A 24999-nucleotide genomic window follows, 5' to 3' on the forward strand; every position below is an offset into this window, starting at 1 on the left:
TTTTCAACCGAGACGAACGTTTTAAATTCAGCAATCATTGGAAAGATGTCATCAACCACTTTGGGTCATGTCTTGACTTGTGTTTTCTTGTCAATCAACCTCCACCGTCAGCAGTGTGGTGTGTGGAACGGGGTGCAGTGATTTCCTGGCGGCCCTTGCTGCATTGGCATTGCTACTGCATTGGCATTGCTGCTGCATTAGCAATTTTGCTACTGCTGCATATACATTGCTGGTGCTGCTGATACACTTGGGCTACGCCCATCTCCAAACCTTTAAACAGTGTGCCTTTAGAGGCTAACCCCTTTTCCTGATGACGACCGCTTGTGTTGCGATCGAAACGCCTTGATATTTTTATTCACTTTATTTACTTTTTATTGTTTTTTCTATCTACGTGACTTTACCGAAATAACCAAAGAATATGACTGACGTTGGCTTTGGCGTGGTGGCTAAATGTCTAGACCAGGGGTTTGGCAACTTGCGGCTCTGTAAGGACCACCTTGTATTCACATGCACTGCGGCTCTTGATATTGAGTTTTTTTTAAACTATCAAATAAAACAAATTACTGGTCTTCTTTTGGTTGCCGGTCCCTGGCGTGGAGACTCTTCACGACGGAATGCCAGCTTGCGAAAGGAGGGAGCGCAGAGGATGATATTTGAGATTGAGTGAATGAAATCAACTCTTGTGGGCGCTGCACATCGTGTTGCATCGCACGACCACGAGGTGGCAACTTGGGGGGGGGGTGGGCTTCATCCAGGAGTGGAGCGTTCATATCTGATGGTCGTGACGGCTGAAAAACAGAAGTGTTGAATATATTTACGCCCGCGAACTAAGTGTGGTTTTAAGTGGGCGTTGTGCAAATTTCCTGCCAATTTATATATGGAAAATGTTGTTGAGAAATAGTGCACGGAACATAAATGACCTAAATTCAAAACGTAAATATTTCACCGAATGAAGTGTTCACTCGTCCATGAATCATCTCCCCATGTGGAAAACTATCTCGCTCCATCCACGATCACGACCGTATGAAGGGCCTATGACATGGGTTTGTAATTAAATGCTTCGATGTCACTATACATATGAAATACAAACGGCGACTTGGGCAGCGGAGGAGACGGCACGTGATGATGCTCCATCGTTGAGCGCGTGATGATGCGTTCATATTGCGAAGTTGCAATTGCGGTCTGCGTTGTTGTTAATCGAATGGACTAATTTGGTGGTACATGTTGTCTATGTCGTTTATTGTGAAATTTCGGTCACAGTTCCTATGATTACTGTTACATTGCTTATGGCTTTATTTTGGTGATTTCGAAAAGTTTTTTGGTTTGGCCATGTTTGTTTGTTGTAGTACGGAGTTAGAATGATGGCTTTAATCTAAGTTGTTTTGTGGTTGTTGTTTGACTTGCATCCCACTGGGATTTTTGCACAGCGTTGGTGTACGGTGTTTTTTTCTGGAAGACTTTGCAGTTTTTTCCTGGATTTTTCAGTTTGCGCATAGTCACTTTAAGATGTTTTCTTGTTCATGTTTTGGTTTTTGTTTGTTGCGGTTGAACCCGATTCAAGAGCCGAATGGCTCACAGGGCTTTACCAAATAAATGAAACTAAATTAATTTACTTTGATAACGTTTTGTTGTTTGTGATTTTTGTTTTGGTGCCATTTTTTTTGTGTATTAATTTGTTTCTTTTGCTTGGTAGGAAGGCTTTCGTTTGCTTGGTATGTGTGTTGGGCTTCTTTCGCGCCGTACATAGCCAACCGCGTATATGAGATTTGGTCCTTATATATAATTAATGTACATCGTTGTGGGATGGCCGTTGGCATGAATGACGTGAAATAAAATAAAGGTTATTAAGATGTACTTATTAAGATGTAAACCAGCTGAAGGGTTGCACAAATAAGATATTTGGAATTACGGAGAGGAACAATACCGGGCACAAACAAATAGCGAGACGTCGGCTTGAGGAAAGTGTCCCTTGGACAAGGACCACGTTGCCGAGGAGATGCTGGTGTGGGACTGGTGGCGGAAGATCGTGACAGCCCCGGAGGTGGGATGGAGAGTGGCATCGCTGGACCGTGCGGCGTGGGTCGACTCGCGTCTCCCGATGCTGCGGTGACAACGATCGCTTGTGTGGCCTTTACAGACTGTTGGGGCGAGTGCTGTTAGCGAGGACCTGTGAACTGTGAAGACCGGTATAGGTGAGAGGGGGGTCACAGTAAGAGGGGGATGGAGGGGGTTGGGGGAGGGGGGTTGGGGGAGGAGGGTTGGGGGGAGGGGTGTGGGAATGGGGTTGGGTGGTGGGGGAAGGGGGTTGGGGGGAGGGGGTTGGGGGAGGAGGGTTGGGGGGAGGGGTGGGTGGTGGGGGAAGGGGGATGGGGGTTGGGGGAGGAGGTTTGGGGGGAGGTTTGGGGGGAGGGGGTGGGGGAATGGGGTTGGGGGGATGGGGGACGGGGGAGGGGTTGGGGGAATGGGGTTGGGGGGAGGGGGGTTGGGGGTAGGAGTGGGGGAAGGGGGTTGGGGGGAGGGGTGGGTGGTGGGGCGAGGGGCAAGGGGGGAGGGGAGCGGGGGGGTTGGGGGGAGGGGTTGGAGAAGGGGGGCGGGTGAGAGGGGGCGGGGTGACTTTTGGATTGCACCTCCGGGACGTCACCGACGCACCGGAAATCCGCTTCGTGGCGGAAGTCCGGCGAGCGCTGTCAACATGGCGGCGCGCAGCAGGTCGGGCTGACGGCTGCGCTCCGCTGCCCGCGAAGCGACGCCACCGCTCGCGGCTACGAAGCCCGCGGCGACCGCGAAATCCCCGACGAGGGCGGCGGTGGGCATCCTTGCTGCCGTTTAACACGGGGGCCGGGGCCGCATGGGGCAGCAACAGGCGAAGGGCGGCGAGGCGCGCAGGGCCACGCTTCCCCGGCCCTTCAAAGCGAGGAAAGACGGAGGGGGGTCGGCTGCCTCGTCCGCCTTCATCATCACCCCGTCTTCGTGCTCCTCCTCAGTCGTGGTCGTGCCCTCCTCGTCGTCCTCCTCGTCCTTGTTTCCCGGAGCCACGGGGCGTCACTCGGCAGCCGCGACGCCGTGCAATGTGTTCGATGAGCATGGTGAGTGGTCCCGGGCGAGTTGAGCGAGGTTCTTCACTTGCCAGGGGTCCTACGCGAACCCAGCTAGACATGTCCTGGGAAGAGGAAATGTCTCGCGGTAGCCGTAACCTTAAGGGCAACAACACTCGCCAACCCACACCATAAGATCGATAACACAACTGCACTCACAAACCAGATCATAGCCTTTAACACGAGCGTACAACATCTGAGCCCTAACACTGGCTATGGTAGACTACCAAACAATAGCCCTAATAGTAACTATATTAGCCGACCAGATTATAGCCTTATCACTAACCACACGAGTCAACCCGACCCTAGCCCTAACACTAGCCACACTTAGGATTTCCACCTCAGAGGAACACACAAAAAACGCCGCAATGGAAAATTACATGAATATAAACTCATGCGTGGTTATGGAGCATTGTGGATGACGTATAAACACAACTCTTGTTCTGTCTCCATATAAACAGAGTACCAATATGTTTGTGTTTCGTCAGCCTACTGGCGTTCCAAAACTCTGCAGCGTGTGTTTTGTTCCAAGCCCTACTTCTGGTGAGACGCGTAATGTTGAAATAGGTCTAGAGTTTGATTGCTTCAACAAACTTGATGGATAATATTGATCTGGAAAGCCAATCGGCTGATGGACTAAACAAGTATTTTTTTATTTGTATGTGGAGATACCGAACGGAGTTATACATGTACATGTGTTTATCTTGAGTGGTGTGTTATCATGCAAGTGACGAAACATATCTAGACTTGTTAATGTGTTGGAAAGAAATGTAGATTTAGGAGCAAGCTGCCTTATAAAAAAGGACGATCCTGGGAAAACCAGAACAGGTGGCAACCGCATATATATATTTTTGATTTTAGTCACTGTAGACTGAGTGTATGAAAAGTTATCGTGCATAATGATGAATACGACTATCCACCAAATACCTAAGCGCGACGAGATGAAATTAACGAGTCGCAATGAAGATGCAGACTGAGATTATTAAGTAACTTTATTCGAGACTGCAGTGCACTGAGGAAGACCAAGCATAGCACATTCACTACACTGTATATGTATATAAATCATATTTACTGAGTTCACTAATTAGCCGTCCAGATAACATTGACAGGGGGTGGGGGGGAATGCGTGCCCGTCTAACTAAGAATGGACATACTGTATTTGTTCGTTGGACTTAAAGTATGGAAATTACATCCACAGACTAAGACTCGGCGAAAATGTTGTAGGGTCTAGGGGTCGGCACGGTTTGAACCGACTCAAACTGGTTTCAAATTGAGCAATCCAAACCAAACCAGCGACGACTGAACCAAACCAAACCAAAACCAAACCAAACTAAGCTAAACCAAACCTCTTAAGTTGGCTTGAACCAAACTAGTTTGAGCCGGTTCCACCCTGTCCGAGCCAAACCGAGTCGGTTTTCGTAGCCCCAAACCAAACCGAACCAGTTCAAACAGAGCCAAACCAAACCGATTTGGTTCGGTTCAAACCGCGGTTTGGTGGTTTGAGCCAAACCGTGCCGACCCCTAGTAGGGTCTCAACCAAACTAAGACTTTGACGAACGTGACTGGAGACCCGCTGACCACAGGGTGAAGGTTATGGTTTGAGTTTGTGTTTGAGGGACGAGAAAATGTTTGTGGTTTGAAAAACCTCGCGGAGCGGATAATTGGAGGAGATAAGATGAAAGTGGTGGTGGTGTCTCACTTGTTGTGGTCTTGGTTGGTTGTATTATTGTTATGCATTGTGGTATTCGAAGTTGTGGAAGTGTGTGACACCTGGCATAATATATCTGCAGTCAAATCATCTGCATATTGTATCATCTACAGCAGCAGTAGATATCTGCTTAGCAATTAACAGAAGCAGCAACAACATCCGTGTATCATCGTCATCATGACCAATGTGCATGCACACATGGAAGCATATAAGTACAGTACAAGAGTGGATTTTGCTTCACTGCCCTCTACTGCCAACCAATTTACCCCTAGAAGTCCCACGACAACAACGTGGTTGTGTGTGGCCACCCATCCAAGAGCTGTACACGCTCAACCACACCTCTCTTACGAGCACAGGCATGGACGATACGTTTCAAACAAGACGCGAATGTGTAAAATGTGTTAAGAGCGCCACACATTGTCCATTATGCAAAACGCTATTAGAATTGTTTTAAAGACGTGCTTTGTGGTCTTCTTTTCTTAGATCACCATCAATTAAGTTTCAGCAAATGTGATAACTGTGGACCGGTGTCATCCGAATTAGGATTCATCAGCACAGTATCGTCACCAATGCTCACTGCTGCAACATTTGCCTCTGCAGAATATGGCATTGGTAACTTACAATTTGCGAATTTTGTTTTTTTAAATTAGCTGTGGCTTTTGATTGAGTCTTGATGGTGTAGCAGCAGACATCATTGTCTTAACTAGTACTGCGCTTATTGGGGCTTTTGCCTTCCGCATGCAAAATACATTGTGTTCCAATTGACCATTACTTATTTCTTATTAGTTTCTGCTATTCTCTATTCTTTTTGTGCAGTAACTCGAATGATATTCAGTGAGAGCAGACATTGTCTCAAATCACAATCGAGTTACATTAGCTTCTGTATCCCAATTACGAGACACATTGTGCTTGCCTAATCATAATTGATGTTTCCTTTGTTATTTTTACGATTTGTTTTCTTTTTGTATTTTGCTGTCGATTCAGATAGCATAAAGATGTGCCACAGCCGTCCTGGCTTCATGGAGCAGTACTAAGCCAGCTGCCCTGTGTCTCCACTTGCAAGATATGTTGTCCTAATGGGCTCACAATGTAGGAGTGATGTATTATCTCTATATATATGTTTCCTTTGTGTGTGTGTGCTGTTGCATTAGCAAGTCCGATAATATGGCACTACAACCCGTGTCTTGAGTGAGCACTGAGATCGCACTGAGCTTCTGTATCCTACTTGCAAGAGGCATTATTCCGCAAATTATTAGTGATTTTACTTTTCTTATTTTGTGCTCATTGTTGGCAGTATTTGCTGTTGATTCTGATTGCGTAACGAAGACATGGAGCAGGAGTAAGTCACCGGCCTCACTCGCTCCGCTAGCGAGAGAGCTTGCCCACATGGGCTCAGTATGGGTTTCGTGAATTTTCCTTACATTTCCTTTGTGCGTTTCCTGTTGTTTCAGTAAGGCTGATAATGTATGTCACACATTGTGTCTCTCGTCACGACTAAGTCTCCCACTTAGACGAGGCACTTTGCATCCCAATAGGCTATTACCTGCTTGATTATTCTGAAAGGTTTTGGTCTCTTTTATATGTCGCCTTTGATGTTTGCTGCTGTTGCTACTGCTGCTTCAGAGATTGAGTTTGATGCTGGCAGACAGCACATAGGGCTTCACAGTGCAGCACTACTAAAGTTTCGTGCCTCTTGCAAGAGACATTGCGCCTCCTAATGGGGCCCTCACCTTATTATCGATGTCGAATTTGATTGATAGGTACGAGCAAGTAAGGGGAAGTGAGGTCACTGTTGTGCCTGGATGCTCTCCGGAATGGCCCACGAGTCCCCAGTGTTAAATTACCATTACCGAAAGAACCAAGAAGATAAATTACCATTCGTTATCAGCATTCACAAAGGGGGATACTAGATAGCTGGACTACAGTGTGCGTAACGAGATTGTGTGCACGCCCGCTTGTGAGTTCAAGGACAGGCAGTCTGAAAATGAATCCTCGGAGGATATTCATCATCGTCATCAGCCATGATCATCGATCCACTGCTAAATGTCGAAGGCCTCACCACGCCAGCACTGTCTCTCACAGTCCTGGGGTGCCAACAATCCACCTAGCACACGAGCTGATTGCATCGCTCCGTTCTCTGCAGTGCTCATCCCCGTGGCGTGTTCTCTCCTTTGGTTTCCACTCCATCAGAGGTCTTCATTTGTTTAGTGAACTCGACGTACGCGCCTTTTGTTTTGCTGCACAACGTGTCTTTTTTCCCAACGCTGCAGCCTCCTTTGTCAAGGTATTTCATCGTTATTAAAACCCAACTTCAAACCTTCTGAATTGGCTGTCGGGTGGCGGCGGGTTTAACGACACATTTATATTTACGCGATCTAACCCAAAACAACCTCTTATGGAGCAGTCTGATAGAGATTTCATGTGGGGAGATGCGCTTTCCCCTAAAGTTAGTCCCAGAGACAGTGGGGGATGTTTCCCCACAATTGGATCGGAGAAAATAAAGGCATGAACCCAAAAAAAATCGAAATCATTTAAACATTTCATATTTACTTATTGCTGCCGTAGCCGCAACAAATTGAAACACAACCTTCAAATGACTCGTCGAACATTTGTATTTCCATCGGAAAAAAATTTACACCACAACATGTAATTTTCATCACGCACGCTTACATTTATTTCCTTCCTTTGAATATGAAATGTTAACCAATGGCCACATTACAGTATTTGTTTGACTTTCTGTCACGTCCGTGGCCCAGATCACTCTTGGACATGAGTACTAACCTTTCGCTCGTTCTCAGTCGGTTACACGTTTAAATGAAGCAAAAAAACGTATCAGTTGACAAAAAACTATCTGATATGCCATGGTTGGAAAACTGTGTTGCGGTTTGCACATTTTATTTGTGGGTGATGGCTGGAACAGGGAAGTGTAATATTTCCATGTGTCTGCGCTTTTTTGTTGAATGCTTCAAAAAATAAAAATAAACATGCACCTGTGATTTTGGGAAATAGACCTCAGCACAGTGTTGTTTATTGGGTTATGTAATTCTTGCTTGTTAGGATGTACGCCCACAGTGCATAACAGGTGTTATAGGCTGCAGCGGGACTGTGGTGGGCAGCAGAGGGCAGTGCTGCAACATCCATTGTTGTACCATACTTCTGTGCTACCACGCTGATGCTCGACGCATTCGCCAAACCCTCGACCAGCGTGGTGAAGTATGGCCAAATAATTCCCATGTTACTCGGCGTAGGGAGGCCCTCATCCAGCAGTGGATTGACAGAAGGGATGAGATGTTTTGTCGTTGAGGAATGTCGACCCTTTTTAAACGAATATTCTAAAACATAAAAGCAATCTAAATATAGATGGTGTGATTTTATATAGATTGCAGCTTTTCTATCTTGAACTAAGGACTTGCCACCAATGAGTCGCCATTGTAAAATTATTTTCATTAATTGTGTCACGTTAGTCACTCCATGGCGATTCGGTGAAGCGTCGTGGTTCATCGTTGTGAATTTATTTGAAAATCAATTATTTGTTCACACACGAAATCGATGCATGATGCAATAGCACACTTGATAATCTTGATTCATTGTGTGAATCTGCATAGTTACAACCAATGGCGGAGCCAGGATTTTCAGGTAGAGGGGGGCAACTCCGCCAACAATGAAAAATTATAGGAGTTGTTAGTGAGTCAGGAATTGTCCCTTGCTCTTTATTCGACGCGTGTGCGGCGATGGCGCAGCGATCGATCGAGGGTCGAATTCGAACCGCGTGTGATCGGCATCGTGCTCGCTGAAGGTGTTTGCCTTCAGGGAAGTCGTGTACTGTATACGCAACTTCGCACAATTCTGAGTCACTTATAACTGCTTTGCCATTACTTATTGCCAGTTATGGACTCAAGACTATTGTCCTATCATCTCATAGAGTCCCTGGCACGTAATAATAAGCTGCACAGTGACAGTGGGGGGTCGCAAAATGCCCATTTATTAATAATAAACCCCAATGATCCGATCGAAATCCCTAATTTCGATCGGATCATTGGGGGGGGCACGTGCCCCCCCCCCCACCAGTGGTTACAACCTCTCATTTTAACATCGCATCAGAATTAATCGCCACTGTAATGGGAGTAATTGACACTTGGAGTTCCATCACAAGCAGAATTCAGTCTGTTTAATTTACATGTGAGGGCCACACAAAGCCAATAGCCAGTTTGCTAAAGGGTTCTATCAAACCAATGAGCATTACATTAAAACAAAAACCCCATTGAAGTTTCCCCGATGCTGTTTGAAGCCTCATTGTCGCTTGAAGCACTCGTGCAGGGGGGCGGGGGGGTGAAGGGCGTTGGGTGGTCAATGAAAGGTGGCCTGGATTAGGTTAGTGGATTAAGAACTTTGTGATTCGTGCAGTAGAGGCCCCCTCCCACCCCCTTCGGGTTGTATTCAGAGGGTTGGAAAGGGCACCAAAGGTTTTCGGAGCCTTTCTGAGCCCGAGAGAGAGAGGGGGGGGGCTGTGTGTGTGTGAAACACTGGCAGATCGCTGCAGCACAGATGGGTCGGTTTCCCGGGGGGGGGGGTCTTGAGAGAGTTATGCAAAGTGTTCATTCTGCCCATTTCCACATTCCCAGTCCACTTACCAATTTCACGCAAGCTGAGAGGGGGGGCTTGGTTGTGCGATGTTTTACATCTTAACGTGTAAAAAACGAAAACCATCGTGCTCGGGGAGGGTGAAATAAAAAATACTCTAAAGCGTTAGGGTTGTGCGAGCACAATTTTTTTTCTTATGGCCTCGTGCCATGCAGTATTAATGATGCCGATCCGTGGCGTTCTTTTCGAAAGTAAATGAATTATTAACAGCGCTTCTGCGTTAATTAACGCGCCACCATGGTTCGGATGCATAACGGAGCGACGAAGCCTGCGGCGTGTTATTCACTGGCTTTATAAAGATCCTTGACGCGGCGCGATTCGGCAGCTCGTCCTCTCGTTACGTCGCTATTATTGTTCCGCATGAATAATTTAGGGGCAATTTGTGCCGCAGGCCCCCAGCATTAAAGTGCTTTATTACCCCTTGGCTGCTGTTAGCCGTAATTCACTTTTAATCATACATGTGTAACAACAGCCTGTACGACGGGACTCGCACGGAATGGCATGGCCGTTTCCCACCTCGGGGCTCGTACAGCGTTCGTGCGGGGTGGGGTGGGGGCTGCTTGGTCTCGGCACGTCGCCTTTTGCGACGGGGTCTCGTAGTGAGATTGCTTGCCGAAGCACGCATTTGCTGGCTTGTGTGTTGGCAGCGAGCTTTTGTGTGTTTGTGTGCGCGCGCGTGGAGCGGTTAGCGTGCCGCGCTACGAACCCGGCGATCCCGGTTCGATTCCCACTCGCGGCCAACACCAGTGACGATTATATGAACCGGTCTTGGGCCTCCCCTAGGTCGACCTCAAATGAGTAGCTGATGCTTTGTGTAAACATCGCCACTGGGGAGACCAAGGCGGTCAGGCGTGGTGCTGGCCACCCACCCCCTCGTGTACCGTTCCGGCCTTCATAGGTGCTTACTAACAGCACTTGCCCCTACAGTCTGTTAAGGCTATATGGGGGATCTTTGTTTTTTTATGTGCGTGTGTGTGGGTGTGTTGGTGCGTGGGTGGCGCAGTAGTTGGTTGCCGTCTGAACAGGGAAACCTGCCTTGGGTTTCCCTGATTGCGGGACTCGGATAACATCAGTGGCAAAAGGTGTGTGAATCTCTCCCCGGCCTCCCACTATTCGGACTCGACCTATATGAGCACCCGGGTCTGTGTTGTAACACCAGCAATGGTCAGGCAGGATGTGTTTCTGGTCCACCAATGCCTCGTGCATCCTGTAGGCCTTAACAGGTTCTCGCTTAAAGCGTTTGTTCCAGAAGTCTGCCTTCTTGTTACATTTACCAGCCCACACAGAGCAACGATCCCAGGTATACCTTTGATACTTCTTCGTTGAGATTGGGATCCACATCTGGGATGGGTGCTCCTCTCGGTTGCTTCAGCCCAGTCACAGTGTAGGGTGTCAGCTATCTCTGCCAGCAGCATAGAGATATCGTACGTATGTTGTGGTCTTGCGGGAAGTACATTCTTCATCATGTGCTTGTTTGTCATGTCGACCATTAAGGGTGTGACGATGATTCATGAGCTCACAATACATGCTGCATGCGTACGAGTCTTTTTTTACATCTCGCATGTAATGGGTTCTGGTGGAGCGGTGTGATGCTATAGATAGCGCACTGCGCTTTGAAGCTGGCAACCTGAGTTTAATTCTCAGACACGGCTGGCATCAGTGGCGAATGATGTCTGAACCGGTCCCCGGGGCAACCGCTTGTTAACCACCCCGCGCTGCCCAGCGTGTGGTGAAACATGGTCAAGCACTCGCAACCACCTCGGCTTGCGGATGCCAACGTCCAACAGTGGATTTACACACGGAAGGGAAAACTTAAATAGTGAACGGGATGTCTGCAGTCAACAAGAGGGCACTGACCGTTCACTACCGCGTTCATCAAGTCATCGATTCTCAATTCGAATCGACAACCCAAATTGTGACAATTCGTGTGTATTCGCGAGGGTGGTGGGCCGGTTTGTTACAGGGTTGTTGGCAGTGATAGGTACTCGCTAACAGCAGCAATCAGTTTAGCACGGTTGCCTACGTACTGTGCGAAAGAAGTTCAACGTGCATTTATACTAACTGGGCTGAACGCAGTGGAACGCTTCCGTACTTTTTATCCATCCGCTTCATGTCGTCGTTCGCTTACTGTGCTCTGACCTCTGCAACCTGGGTTCAATTACTGGCCACGTTTAACTTCGGCGGCAAGTAGGCATGCAATGACTCGCCCATCCCTCCCCCGCCTACACCCACTCTCCCCTTACCGCTTACGGATCTGTTAAAGAATTGATCCGGTCAATGTAGACGTTTCAGTGGCTGCAGGATGTCCATAAATCAATCCCATTTATTGTCTATTGATTCTATGACTTAGAAACCGTCGATTTATTTTTTACATCTACGACTCGTTCCATTTCCCTTGGAGTTTCGAAAGAAACGGAAATTGGTACAATTTTTATTGCAGCTTGCTACACACGTGCCCGAAGGTCCGTTTCGCAACGTGACCGGCAAGAGGGGAGCACAGCTGATAAGAACTCGCACGTTTGAAATTAAGATTCTGATTCTGTTTCTTGCATCAAGCAAGTTTGCCGGAACTTTCCAATGACCAGTTTGCCTGCAATGCGGCCGTTCTTGTCGTCACCTCTTGCAAGCTTAAGCCGGCTTGAACCTATAAAGTTCTTGGATGGGTGGCCACAATGCATAACAGGTGTTACAGGCTGCAGAGCTGTGATGTGGAAAGTAGTGGGAAACGGAGAAACATCCCTTGTTCTCCTGTATTTCAGGTGCTGTCCTGTGTTTTGAACGTAGCATGGATGATAGGAAACAGTCTAGTGCAGGGGTCAGTAACCAAAGCAACAACAAGAGCCATTCTTTTGAATTTTGGTAAGGAACCCAATATTTCCAGAGCCACAATGCAACGTGAATGAGACGGTGGTCCTCAATTTACGTCACGAAGCAGCAGTCCTTGAGCCGCATGCAGCTCCTGCCCATGGTGAACTGGACTTCCACGGTGAACTGGACTTCCACAGTGAACTGGACTTCCACGGTGAACTGGACTTCCATGGTCAGGGGTCGGCAACCAAAATAACAAGAAGCGCCTTTTTTCGAATTTCAAAAGCCTCATGCGGCTCCGGAGCCAAGACGCAAGTTTTCAACCCCCGGTCGTGTCGAAGGACCCCTCGACTTGGATGGGTGGAGGTATCAAGGCGTGAAGATGGCATCGGTGACCAACGGCAGCAGCAGTAAAAGAGGTCCTGACCGCCCCTAGGTGGACTGAGCTTTAAATGGGTACCCAGTGCTCTTGTTGAACATCATCATTGCTGGTGAGGCAGACAGACAGCCACGCGTGGTGTTGGTTACACCAGCCACCTGCACGCTATGCCAGACCTAACGGCTTGCTCGCAAACAGCACCTGCCCTGATATTATGTATTAGATGTACACATGTAACTATACTGTACGTCATTACATTCAATTTGATTTGTTCACAAAACGGATAAAGTCAAAGCGGTTTTCCATTCAATCAGGACTTTAACTCGTAACCTTCCGATTGCGAGCCGCCCTTGCCGCACCGCTGTGCCACGACTTGCATGCAAACGTGTGTAAGAACCTGTTTGTTTGTGCTTTGTGCATGTCATACATGTGCTGTGATGCTAAATGAACACTCCCGAGAGAAAGTCCACCGAGGAGATAGAGTTGAGTTCGTGTACAGGTACCGCGTGGATTGATCCATCGTAGGATCGTGAGAAATGGTGGCATCTTGGGTCGGCCTTCATCCAGCAGTGAATCGAGCATGGCGAATGATGATAAAGGCTGACTGTGGAATCGTCGTCTTGTCCGTACGAGCAATAGTTGAAGCGCATTTGGTGTTCGTACCATTCTTATAGCGCAAAGCTATCACGAAGTTGCTATGATGCTGTGTGCAATCCCGATTGAGATTTTTGCTGGCTAATTTGGCAACCTAGGACCATGACAACCGGCACACAATGGCCTACTCATTACGGATATCGTCACGGGAACCTTTAACGTCCACCGCGAGTGAAGCCGACGGCGAGCAGTATTTGACGGTAGTATTCGAACCGCGAACCTCCGCAACGAGCGGTGAACGCTCCCTCCCGCTGGGCCGCGTCGCCACCCCGAGTGCCGTCTACTCAGCCCCCCCCCGCGCGCGGCTGCCTGCGGCTGCGTGCGGCTGCCCACGGTTACGCCCACGACGTGCCGTTTTTGCCGAAGCGGTTGTGTGTGTGTGTGCGAAACCGAGCTGCAGCGCACGCCGCGAAAGCGGTGGCAGCGGAGGCGGCGGCGCTGCCGTGAGGATTTATTTGTGGGCATTATCTCAATTTGCAGGTTTCCACCCGTTTGCCTTGACCTTCCCGTTGTAGGCCGCTGTTGGAATGAGTGGCAGGGCGAGCGTGGGGTCTGCCAGCCCCTGTTCTGCTGAATGAGAGGACGTTCGCCGCTCTCGTTGAAGACAGTCGTAGATTTCGCTCGGTCGCAGTTCGCCTTTCGAGGAATCTTTCATCGTCGGCCATGCAATCCACTGCTGGACGAGGGCCTCCCCCAGGCGGTACGGGACATGGGGGTTTATTGGCCATACCTCAACCATGCCGGTCAATGTGGGTTGGCAAAAAAAGGCAGGGCGGACGAGAGGCAAATAGGCATCTAGTACAGTACAACAATGGATTTTGGTGCACTGCCCTGTGCTCCCCACAAAATAGCCCCGCAGAAGCCTAGTGCATCCGTTTTATGCATTATTGGGGGAGGGTGGAAAACTAAATCATTAAACAGCTTAGATAAATGCATACCAGACTGCTGTTGTAGTGTGCAGCAATTGGGTTGATTGGAAGTATTTGTTAAATATATATGTGCCCGGTTTTGTATCATGTTGGCAGAGATTAATATAAACATCCATTCTCAACTCATGCAGAAAGCACCCTGTGCGAGATAATTACCATCATCGCAAAAAATGATCATTCTCTATTCATCCAAGAAAGGCTCACTGAGCCTCAGGAGTCCGTCATTGATATGTGTTTTTTTTATTTGGCAATTCCTGCTTGTGGGAAGACATCTCAACCCAACCACTCTTATAAAAGGGTTAAGACTAACATATCTGCACAGATCGATTCAATAATCCTCTTATTACTTTGCCATCATCCCCAGGTTTGTCCCTGCTTAGCTTTGGACAACTGATGAGAATGGGTGCATTTGGGGTGATTTCATTGTATAAGATGATATCATATAACTACTTTTGGGGGCCTTTTGCTTATCCACATTAGGTGAACCTTCCCACATGCCCAGTCAGAGGAGTTATTTGCATGGCGATTTAACTGAAATTACGATTTAAGTCCTCAGAGCTGTAATATACTCAATTAAAAGTGAGCTCTTGTTTTACGTCATGGACTTTTTGTGCAGTCCAATTTGAGACCATCAAACGTACAGCTCTCCGCAAGAACCCGCTTTAATCACACGGGTGGCTAAAATCCTGATTCAGACCCATGACCTCAGCAGTGCCAGCTTCTTCAGCGCTGTGACCTCTGCGTGTCACCCGGCCGCCTGCAGATCTAACCCCAACGTTGAGAAGCGAAGCACCCGAAGCGTTTGAACTTCAAGGCCAACGCGAGCCCTCGGCGTGCGCGAACCGAGGATCTGGCGAGCGCCGTTGGCTCATTTGTCACGCTGCCGCCCAAGCGGACCGAGCGCCGTTGAGTGAGGATGGCGCCCGCGAGCCGCCGACCGGTGAAGGGGAGGGCCTCGCCAGCAGATCAAAGCGAGAGGCCTATTTCCCCCCGTCGAGCCATAAGGCCCCCCCCCCCCGACGCTGCAGGGGCGCCGCTTAAGAGCGCCGCCGCCGTTGTCGTCGTCGGTGGTTCTCTCCCAGGCTCGGCGCGGGGGAGCCCAAATTAGCTCGTGAGAGTCCTCCGTAATGATCGTTCTTTTCACCGATGACAAGATGACAAAGGGTATTCGTTCGGTCAACAGCCGCTACCCCCCCCCCGCGTACCCCACCTCCCACCCGCCTTGTAATCTTCTACTCTGCTGCCAGTTTCTCCTCGCAGACACGCCAAGCCTCGTGCAAATGCGTTTTTGAGCAAACAAATAAAGAGGCCGCAAACCGTTGCAGATTCGTGTCGGTTTGCAAAGCGGAGGGCTTCGTGGTGGCAGAGTGGCTCTTGCACCAATCCGCACTGGCCAGCGCGCAGAAGTACGGTCAAACGATCTGCATGACTAACACGGCTTGGGGTAGGACTTCATCCTGAATCATATTAACAAAGGTTGTGTATATTTTTTCCTGTATTATAAAATTTTTGTTCTCATTCTGAGTTGAGTTTTTTTTAAACAATAAACAAGGAGGTTTAATTTTGCCTCTATTTGATCTCATCGGGTCTCAGAAGCTGGGTAGGGTTGAGCCTGGATGGTGCTTGGGTGGCTGACCACCATACACAAAGAGTGCAGGAAAATACATTGTTGAACTGTACTGTCCTCACTTTTATGGTGCCGGAATTCACCAATCCGAACTGACCAGCGTGGTATGGTCAAAACCACGCTTCTGACCGACACGGCTTGATGATGCCTTCAGCCGTAGACTGACAAAGGACAGAAAGGAATGATAATTATGAAACGTGTTAAACTTGCGTGCAGGAAACACGACACAGATGGGCCGCTTCGCGCCCGCCATGAATACGCCGTTCACTCGTCCTCTCTTGCTAATAGTGGCAAATTACAGGTGACTTGCGAACAGTTTTTGATCAGCACTCGAAGAATATTCCACTAATTTCGTACGCTTTGTAAAAAAATTGGTGCGCTCAAAATCCGATTTAGAAGATGGGGCCGATGCAATCGGCGCACGTGCTGGTACTCGATGGATTCTTACATCGCAGGATCATGAAGTGGTGTCAGCTTGGGGAGGCCTTCATCCAGCAGTGGATTGACGAGGGCTCATGATGGAAATGCGACTGCACGCATTGAGGCAGCTGGGAATTGCAAAACGCCGCCCTATTGTGATGTAGACATGCACTGATGACCACGCAGATGGCTGGGTGTTAAAAAAATATAATTCACGCAGACGGGCATGCCTTTTGTGATTGGGTTGGGACCACCACCGCCCTTGGTAGGAGCCTGCCGTGAAACGTATTGAAGCAAGATGCAGTCAAAGAAAGGGACCATCCATTTAGTAGGTATTCACAAATCTGTCAACTTGACCCCCCCCCCCCCGTACGCACGCGTATTTTTTACACCCCCCCCCAACCTGCGTACCTACGCCTGACACACCCCCCCCCCGAATCCTATAGAACAGACGATATTTAAACTTAATCCACGCAGAAACGATCAAGGATTAATAATATTAACGCGTTTAAGCAAGCAGATAGTCCACCACTGGACTATCTAACTCATTTAAAGGCCAATGTAGACAAATTATTATCGAGGCTTCACCACCCCCCCCCCCCCCCGTTTCCTATGCGTACATTGTCAGTAGACTCCCTGTACGCATTTGGGTTACCCCCCCCCCCCATGCGTTCTTACTCAATGGATGGTCCCAAACTAAGCGGCCGTTGCATAGTAGCTCGTGATTTGTTGCTGTGCAGCATTATGGGTCATATATATGAGCTTGACCACCTTTAGCCGGGCGGTGACGTCTATGCACGTGTATGTATGTGGAACTTATTTCGCACCGTACGTATGTGGCCAACCGTGCTTATCGGAGGTGGCTTATTATCCAGCACTGTGGAGGGAAGCTGATTTCGTTGCTCCATCTCCCCCGATGGGATGTCCTCTCGCGCATTCCTGCCTTTGGTGTCGTTGACGCCCGTCTCCATAGCGTATGGATATGGATTCAGCAGCAACTAAGCATCGTGTGCATTGCAAGCACGCATATTAACTACGCACTCATTGGTTGATTCAAATTGGCTTTTGAACGTGAGAGATATGTCCAATTGTGCACGTGAGAATCGTGATTTTTTTGTTAGCAAGTTGTATGCAATTTGTGGTACATTGAATCTGGTGAAGCAGATACAACTATGTAAATGAGGCAGGCCGAAAAGAGAAATAATACAAACTAGGCGGTACAAACGAGACAAAAACAACCAATTCTTATTTCAAATCGCGGCCGTGAATCGTGTGTCAACTCATCAAATCATCGTGGGTGTGAATCACTTCGTTCGTAACTAAACTATATGAGACTGACTTGACGGAGGCATCATTCGGCCGCTGTAACAGGGCGACTGAGAGCAGCCATAGGAGGGAACGCGTTCCCTACAGAGGTGGAAGGACGTAATCGCCACTCGGCATCGTGAGAACGTGGCAAACGACGAGTTGCTTGGCAAGGCCTTGAACCAACATGACTAAAAAAAACTACGTTTTTGGTACTCGCACCATTCTTAGAGCCCAATGGCTCTTACTTGAAGCGCTGTGGTTGTGCTTTGTAAGCTTTGTAGAACATTTCCGTTTTCAGTCCACTGCGCAACTGATTGACATTTATCAAGTTTATTTGTTTAACCAAGTGAGACTTTAAGAGACCAGGATAGTCTCATTTGCAGGAGTGACCCAGATGACTGGCAGCAAGTTCCGCTTCGGTGGCCCAGACAGCAAGTAGCATGAACGAGTGGGTGGTCGAGTGAGCGAGCGAGCGAGTGGGTGGGCAGGTCGGTGGGCGAGCGAGCAAGCAAGTGGGTGGTTGAGCAGATTGGCGCAACACCGCAAAACTGTGGGTGCCTTATCTCGATGCATTGAACGATCAGGTCGCTGTGCGCTGCCGACCGCTACTGATGACGAAGACGACGAATCTGGAACAGTGGCGAGATCATGACTGCTGCTGGTGGTGGTGGTGGTGATGATAATGGGAAGCAAAGCGACCGAGACGTTGTTTTGGCAGAGCGTAAACGGGAAGCAATGCAGTCAGGCGCCCGTGCCCAAGTTTGACTATGATGGCCCCACATGAGAACAGCATACATTTGCAGTCGAAGCAAAATCTGCCCAGAGAGGTGGTGGTGCGAGGCAGCATGGGAATGCTCGGCCCAGATTGCGACGAAGTTCTCGTTTTCGTTCGGATGCCGTTTTACTCTTTCTGTTTCTTTGGCGGTTGAGTCACTCACTTTTTGTAAGAAATCATTTGCGTGGCGGAAGGGAAATGCAGCACCAAGTGTTTTTTTACTTTTCGCTTCGCATCCATGCATAGTGGCATATTTGCATTGTCCATTAAGCAGAGGTCAAGGTGGGTCATGTCATCGTGGCCATTGGCGTTGATGGCACCCACCTCGACATTGCTTACTTATGCTCGATGCTGGTGTTGTTGTAAGGTTACCATTCAACCTTCAAGGACCGCCATAACAATATCCCACCATATAGCGTCAGGTCTTCCGCTTGGTTGCTGACCTCTGGGTTCCAATCCTTTGGTTGTCTCAAGAACCTGCCCCCTCCATGCGCACTTTGTCCCACATAACGCAACCTTCTTTTCATGCTTAGACCTACAACGCTTTCCTGCCACATTTCATTCTGAACTTCCAAGTTTATTAACTCAATGAATATCACTTGCATCGTCCACATGCACCTCTTCTCATTGCTTGACTGAACACAGATCTCTAGCGGACATTACATCTCTACCAAATTATGTTATGTACAACTTACCAAAAAACTACTTTCCCCTACTAATGCAATATTATGTAGCCTTTAAAAAAACAAAGCCAGAGGACAACTTCTAGAACAAGCACACTTCGGAATTTAATTAGCACACAGAACTACTGAGACCCCTTCAAATGACCTTTGGTCCACACCAATCAAATGGTGATACTGCAATCCACACACAATAGGGGGCAGCACTTTCCCACCCACCCTGCTGGAAAGGAATGTTGATCACATGACCGAGTCTTTAATATCTCAGGAGTGAAAATGTACCCCACCTATATCGTGACGGGTTGTTTTGTACAGTCACTGTTAGCCGGGCTGAAACCATCAACTCGCAACACTTGAGAACCCAGATTATTCACAGGCAGATGTTAACTACCTCGCCTGGTATACTGGAAGTTTCTATCCCGACCCTAACGCCGGTATATTTAGAGCTTGCATGTTCTCCCCTTGGTCGCATGGATTTTTCCCGGGTCCCCTCCGGGTTTTCCCTGCACATTTAGAATCAACGTGCTTTTAGAGTATTTGGCTGCTACAAATTTCCACTCGATAAGCCACTTTGTTGCGCTATCATTTGTGGCAGCCAGGTCGCTTCTAGAAAAGAGACATGTAGCTCAGTGGGCTTTAGCTGGTAAAATAATAAAAAATAGTCGTTTATAGGATGCCGACCCAGCAGAATCTCAAGAGCTGCCAGCTCAGAGAAGGCCACGTGGCTCTCTGGCTCTCTGAGCCACGTGACCTTCTCTAGCATGGCAGGGGCTGGGGGGGGTCGCCTAGCCACCCTCTCTCGGACTCGACGAGCGAAACGTTTCTGGGAAAAGGTAGAAAGTTAATAGAGCACATCGTTTTTTGCTCAGGCAGCCTGTGTGCATTTATTTGCGCACCGTACATTGTTAGTGATGCTTCAGCGGCGATTGTACTAATAATTAAATTGTGTGTGGGTGTAATGTTAAACAGCCTTGCGGGATACATGTGTGTTCCAACTGTTCGTGGGTGTTAATCAGGGATGAGGTTGTGTGTAGGTTCGTGATTATTGTTGTGTGTGATTGTTGCGTGTAGTGTAGCATGTATGATTACACATGGGTTGCGTGTCTGCATGTAGGGTTGTGTGTAAGTTGTGTGTAGCTGGCGAGTTGCTGGCATGTTTGGTGACTCGCACCACAAACTTGTAGCTCGTAGGAAACATCAGGTTTGTTGCCAATATGGGAGAACCGAGCGCTGCGAACGTGGAAGTTCAAACACACGCAATTCAAGTACAAGGAACTAATGTTTTAGTCTAGATTACCAAAAATGTCCCCTTTCAGATGGAACTGTTCTGAGTTAGAGCCATTTAAGGATAATAATGCACTGCACCTGCCGCCCCGTGACCCAACTTGTGTTTTTTAGGAAATGTGGCTTGTCACGATGACAGCCGTGTACACGGTATACTCTGTACAATCGTTGTAGCTTTGTGACTCGCAGATGGCAGTGAGGCAGTTGTAGCCGAACTGCTCATTCTCTCCGTTATATTTTATTGCTCGATCTACATGTCGGGGCATGCCCTCTCAAAAAAAAAAGAACGTGTTTTTGTGACACCATTAGCGACTAATCTGGATGACCTCAAAAACAGAATCACGGCAGTGGTGACTTCAATGGAAGAAGACACTTTGAGAGGCGTTTGGGACGAATTCAACTATCGTCTCGATGTTGTCCGTACAGCAGGTGGAGGGCATATAGAGCATTTATAAAACGGTTAGTTAAACTTGATAACTCATTAAACCGTTTGTAACTTTTTGTGTAATTGGAACATGTTGCCATCGTGAAATATTCTGCTTTGAAATTGGGTCCATCTTTTTCAAACACCCTGTACATGAAGATATTTGACGATTTAATGAATGGTAGCACGACACTAACGTAACGTATACATGGCACCGAGTCTCAAGGGCAGTTTAAGAAACGTCCTACACGGTGCTATTTGACTAATTCCCTCTCAAGGAGTTGCTTTCAGTGTGGGAGGAAAACTGAAGGACTCGTAGAATTCCTCCTCATCCATTTTGAGCATGATGGCAATACGTTCAGGGGCTAAATGTCGAGGTCTGCTGGCCGTGACGACAGGGCTTCAGGAGAGAGTTTGTGTAGTTATTGCTATTTCTCCGCACCTCCTATTAGTACATTTGGATGCGTATGGTTCAAAATAAGTTGAACGTACATCCAATACGTATATTGCATGCATGGGAGACTGTAGCCTTCTCCCAGTGGCCCACCTCTTACGTGTTTTCGTCTCACCTTAATCACAACTAATACCGTCATCAAGCCGAAATGGACGTCATTAATTCATACGATTAAGCTTGGAAAGGTGGATGGAGTTCAATAGAACTCTGAAACAGACACCTTGTGATAGACCCAACGCAGAAGATCCCCAGTTTTGATCTTCCATGAAGCTCATAGTCAGTCGTTTAGCCACCACTCAAGAAGTGCAATCTTAATGCTGACAAAATAGAAGAACTACCAACCAGTATCGGCTCTGACATTTCAATAAAGAGCTGCTTGGGAAAATGGTACGACCGCAGTTTACAGGCATAACCTCGATGGCAGAGCCTCGGTGAATAAGTTTCAAGTCTGCCTTTTGGAAGTGTCACAAGCATAGAGGCGGCCCCCGCTGAAAATCTACAAAGGCCTCCTGATGGCCACGGGCAATGTATCTGCGTCATGTCTTCTAGATTGTGCGTCGGCGTTCGCCACGGAGTCCCTCGCCATACCACTGAAGCGTCTCGAGTGAAGAGTCCACATCTGTGGTTTATTTCGTACATGATGGGTCGAACTTACATGGTTTATCACGACGGTCGTGTATCATCAACTGTTCGTTTCACTTGCTTGTTCCAACAACGGATCTGCCCGACACTTTCATCATCTCCACTTCTGAGCGATTGGAATTCGCAGACACATTTGCAGACAACACTCCGCTCTACGTTCACTGTAAGCGTGATGCCCATATTTCCACTCTTAAGCACCTCCGATTAACACGTTCGGCGACATACAGTGCGAAAGAAGTTCTACATACATACATAGAAGCAGCATCAGCTATCGCTGTTGAACAATGTGTGCTCGATAGTCGCAGGATGACTGAAGCTGAAAACGGAAAAAAACTGATGTCATCTGATTGGGCGCCAGACATAGCCTTGAGTGGATCTTGAATTGGCAATTGAGGCAAGTGGAAACGTGAGAAACAACGTTCTAACCACTAAGTGAGAGGTCGACTGGACATCACCGGGAGTTTGGAGAAAGTTAAAACACAAATTCTCTGTTTGTGTCGTGGTCTTCGTGTAACCCTCACTCGTGTACTTGACAGTGCGTCCGGTTTACTTTTCGCTGCGCGGTCGCTGAATCGACTTGGGAGTCGCAGAGCTACTGCGGGACTTTCTTTTCTGTTTGTTGGTTTAAAGTTGGGTTTGGAAAATGATTAATTCGAAAAAGAGCATCACCGCAACATCCCCCACCCACGAGCATTCCCCGTCTTCTTCTAAACTTGTAATGTTTGACCCAAAAAATGAGTTGGCCCCGGGTGAACCTGCTTTAAATGTTGACTTTTACCGTCCGCCGCAGGGGCCACGTCGCAGGCCCAAGCGGCAGCGCGGTGCGCCGCTTGCTGCCACTGAGCTTCGCGGTTCGAATCCGCCAGGCTGCCCTGGTTATTGCTGCCACTGTATCTACTGTGCGTGGTCTGCTTCACAGTGGACGTTAAAAGAGATCCCGTGGCGTAATTTGGAAGGAGTGTGGGCCATTGTGTGGCCGGCGCCTTCGTTCCAGATTCTTACCAAATTTGACAAATTACCTCCACAAATTACTCAGTTGGGATTACACAAAGTAAAATTTCCGCCCCCCCCCCTACTGGGAAACTCCTGCAGACTGCGTAAAACATCGTGGCTTTGTGATAGCCTTGTTCTGAAGGAACGGGGCTTGAACTAAAAGCGCTAAATTATTATCAGTTAATATAATTTAGCTGGGCCGAGGGCGCCTTCTGCTGGTCGATTCGACTCCGTACATCAGCACCGTCCTCTGGCACCGTAAAAAGCCCTGCAAGCCGCCTTTCTATGCTTTGTGGTCACTAGAGTTGCTGCGATATAATTTTAGAAATGCTTCAATAAGACGATAATCATGATATCATTTTCCCATCACTTTTAAAATCTTTCAGATTTATTTAATTTTGTTCGTTGGCGTTCTCATCTGAATACACTCCATATTACGGTGTGCAAAGTTCTTCAGCGGCAGTTGACAACTTAAGCCTTCAATGTTGTCTCTAATCGTTACAGTCTATCACACTTATAATGCACATGCTCCATAAGGGGTTTTTTTGGGTTAGATCGCGTAAATATATAAATTTGTCGTTAAACCCACTACCACCCAACAACCTGCTAGTAAGGGTTGTCATGTAAATAGAACGTGCCAATTCGTCACTAGTACAGCACACCGGTGTGTTGGAGAGCCAAGCCACAACATTTACAATCTGAGTGCGACGTTTCGCCAGTAATTACAACTAGCTTCATCAGGCGACAGCCAGATTTATGGAGAAGTCTTACTGTTTCGTTCTTTATATAGAGGCGGAGATGTATTGACCACGAAACGTTGTACTTGGATTGTAAATGTTGTGGCTTGGCTTTCCAACAAACTGGTGTGCTGTACTAGTATGCTACACTATACACTCCACTACTATACACTACACTCCGCACTAGTGCTGTACTAGTCGTAATAATTATTACAATACCAAACAAAAACCCTGCTGAGCATCTCACATACGACAAAACCGGGTGCATTCCAGGTGAATTGGTCGTCGGTCGCGTACATTCACACTTCCTCAAAACATTTTTCGACGACTTAACGTGGACTTTAATGTGAATCGGAGAACGAGGAATCGTGATTATTAATTCATGTAAGTACAGCGATGTTTCCCGGACGATAAATAAAATAAAGCGTGACAGAGGCGCGCATTGTTCAGCTGTAACCGTTGCTGAAAATCAAGTTATGTTAGTTTCCGGAATGAGATGCCTGTTAGCTTTGGGTGCATTCCGTAGGGGCCCATGTCAAAATTCCTTCTCAAGTTTCCCCGTTTCCCTCCACTCACCCCCCTCCCCTTGAGTCACTGCGCACACTCGTGTGTGTGGGTCTCTCTATTAGCGTGCGGCCCCATTGATGGGCTCTGCGGGGGTTCAATGTGGCCCTCGTGAGGAAGGGTGGCGGGAGGTCTGCCGCGTGTGTGACTCGACTATGCCGCCCTCTCCCCTTGGCCGCGGCACAAAAGCTTCCAACGGGCTGACGGGTCGCGCGTTGGGGCACGTGTGGATCCGCTTGTAAAGGGAGCATGGCCTGTGCTGGCACGTGGTGCAAGTTTGTGTCCCGTAAGATCATGAGGAATTTGTCGTTTTCGCAGCAGTCTGGAGGTAAGAGTCGCCCCGGGGACCTTTTTGCGTTCAGCTTTCACGTGCGGTCTCGGTTTCGCCGCATATTCTCGAGTTGATGGACACGAGCAAGCGCCTGGCTAGTGGCCGCAGCCAGAGCCAGAGGTGTTCTGTACAGTACTGGATGTGGAGTGCCGTGTGCCTAATTATATTCTGTGTCGTTGACAAAGATACAACTGGCTGTAACGAAGTCCTGCTTACTTGCAGCTCTGATTTCGTTGCTTTATACGGGCCCTACCCATGCCTTTACAGTCGTGGTGGTTGTTTGACCATTCTTCACCATGCTAGTCCGTGCCGGTTGGTGAAGTGGCACAGGGGCAGGCCAGGACCGGTTAAGATATCACTCGTCACTGATGTTATAAGAACTCGGGTCACAAGGTTCGTAGTGTAGTGTCATAACCGCAGCACTGGCTACACTGCAGTGTCTTTAAATGGTTGTAACGATTAGAAATATAGAGATGAATGTGTTGTTTGCCTGCATTTGTTTTATGTTTTTGCTGTTTAAGGCACTCGCATTGAAAAACAAAGGTG

At 48.0% G+C, this 24999-nt stretch overlaps 1 protein-coding gene across 4 annotated transcripts in view; it reads left to right on the top strand.

Annotated features, from left to right (window-relative positions):
- Positions 1-2654: 2654 nt before the first annotated feature.
- Positions 2655-24999, top strand: part of LOC144724264 (tyrosine-protein kinase ABL1-like) — a 44876-nt gene continuing 22531 nt past the window's right edge. For 2 of the 4 annotated variants that reach the window (XM_078603243.1, XM_078603245.1), the window contains exon 1: positions 2655-3086. In XM_078603243.1, coding sequence (XP_078459369.1) covers positions 2849-3086 — 238 coding nt within the window. In that variant the 5' untranslated portion in view covers positions 2655-2848. Of the gene's footprint in view, positions 3087-5787; positions 5893-16946; positions 24997-24999 lie in introns of those variants that run through there. The other 2 variants (XM_078603247.1, XM_078603246.1) reach the window with 2 other exon arrangements.

The sequence above is a fragment of the Lampetra planeri genome, chromosome 20 (assembly GCF_965212315.1).
Source record: "Lampetra planeri chromosome 20, kcLamPlan1.2.h2, whole genome shotgun sequence".
Classification (NCBI taxonomy): domain Eukaryota; kingdom Metazoa; phylum Chordata; class Hyperoartia; order Petromyzontiformes; family Petromyzontidae; genus Lampetra; species Lampetra planeri.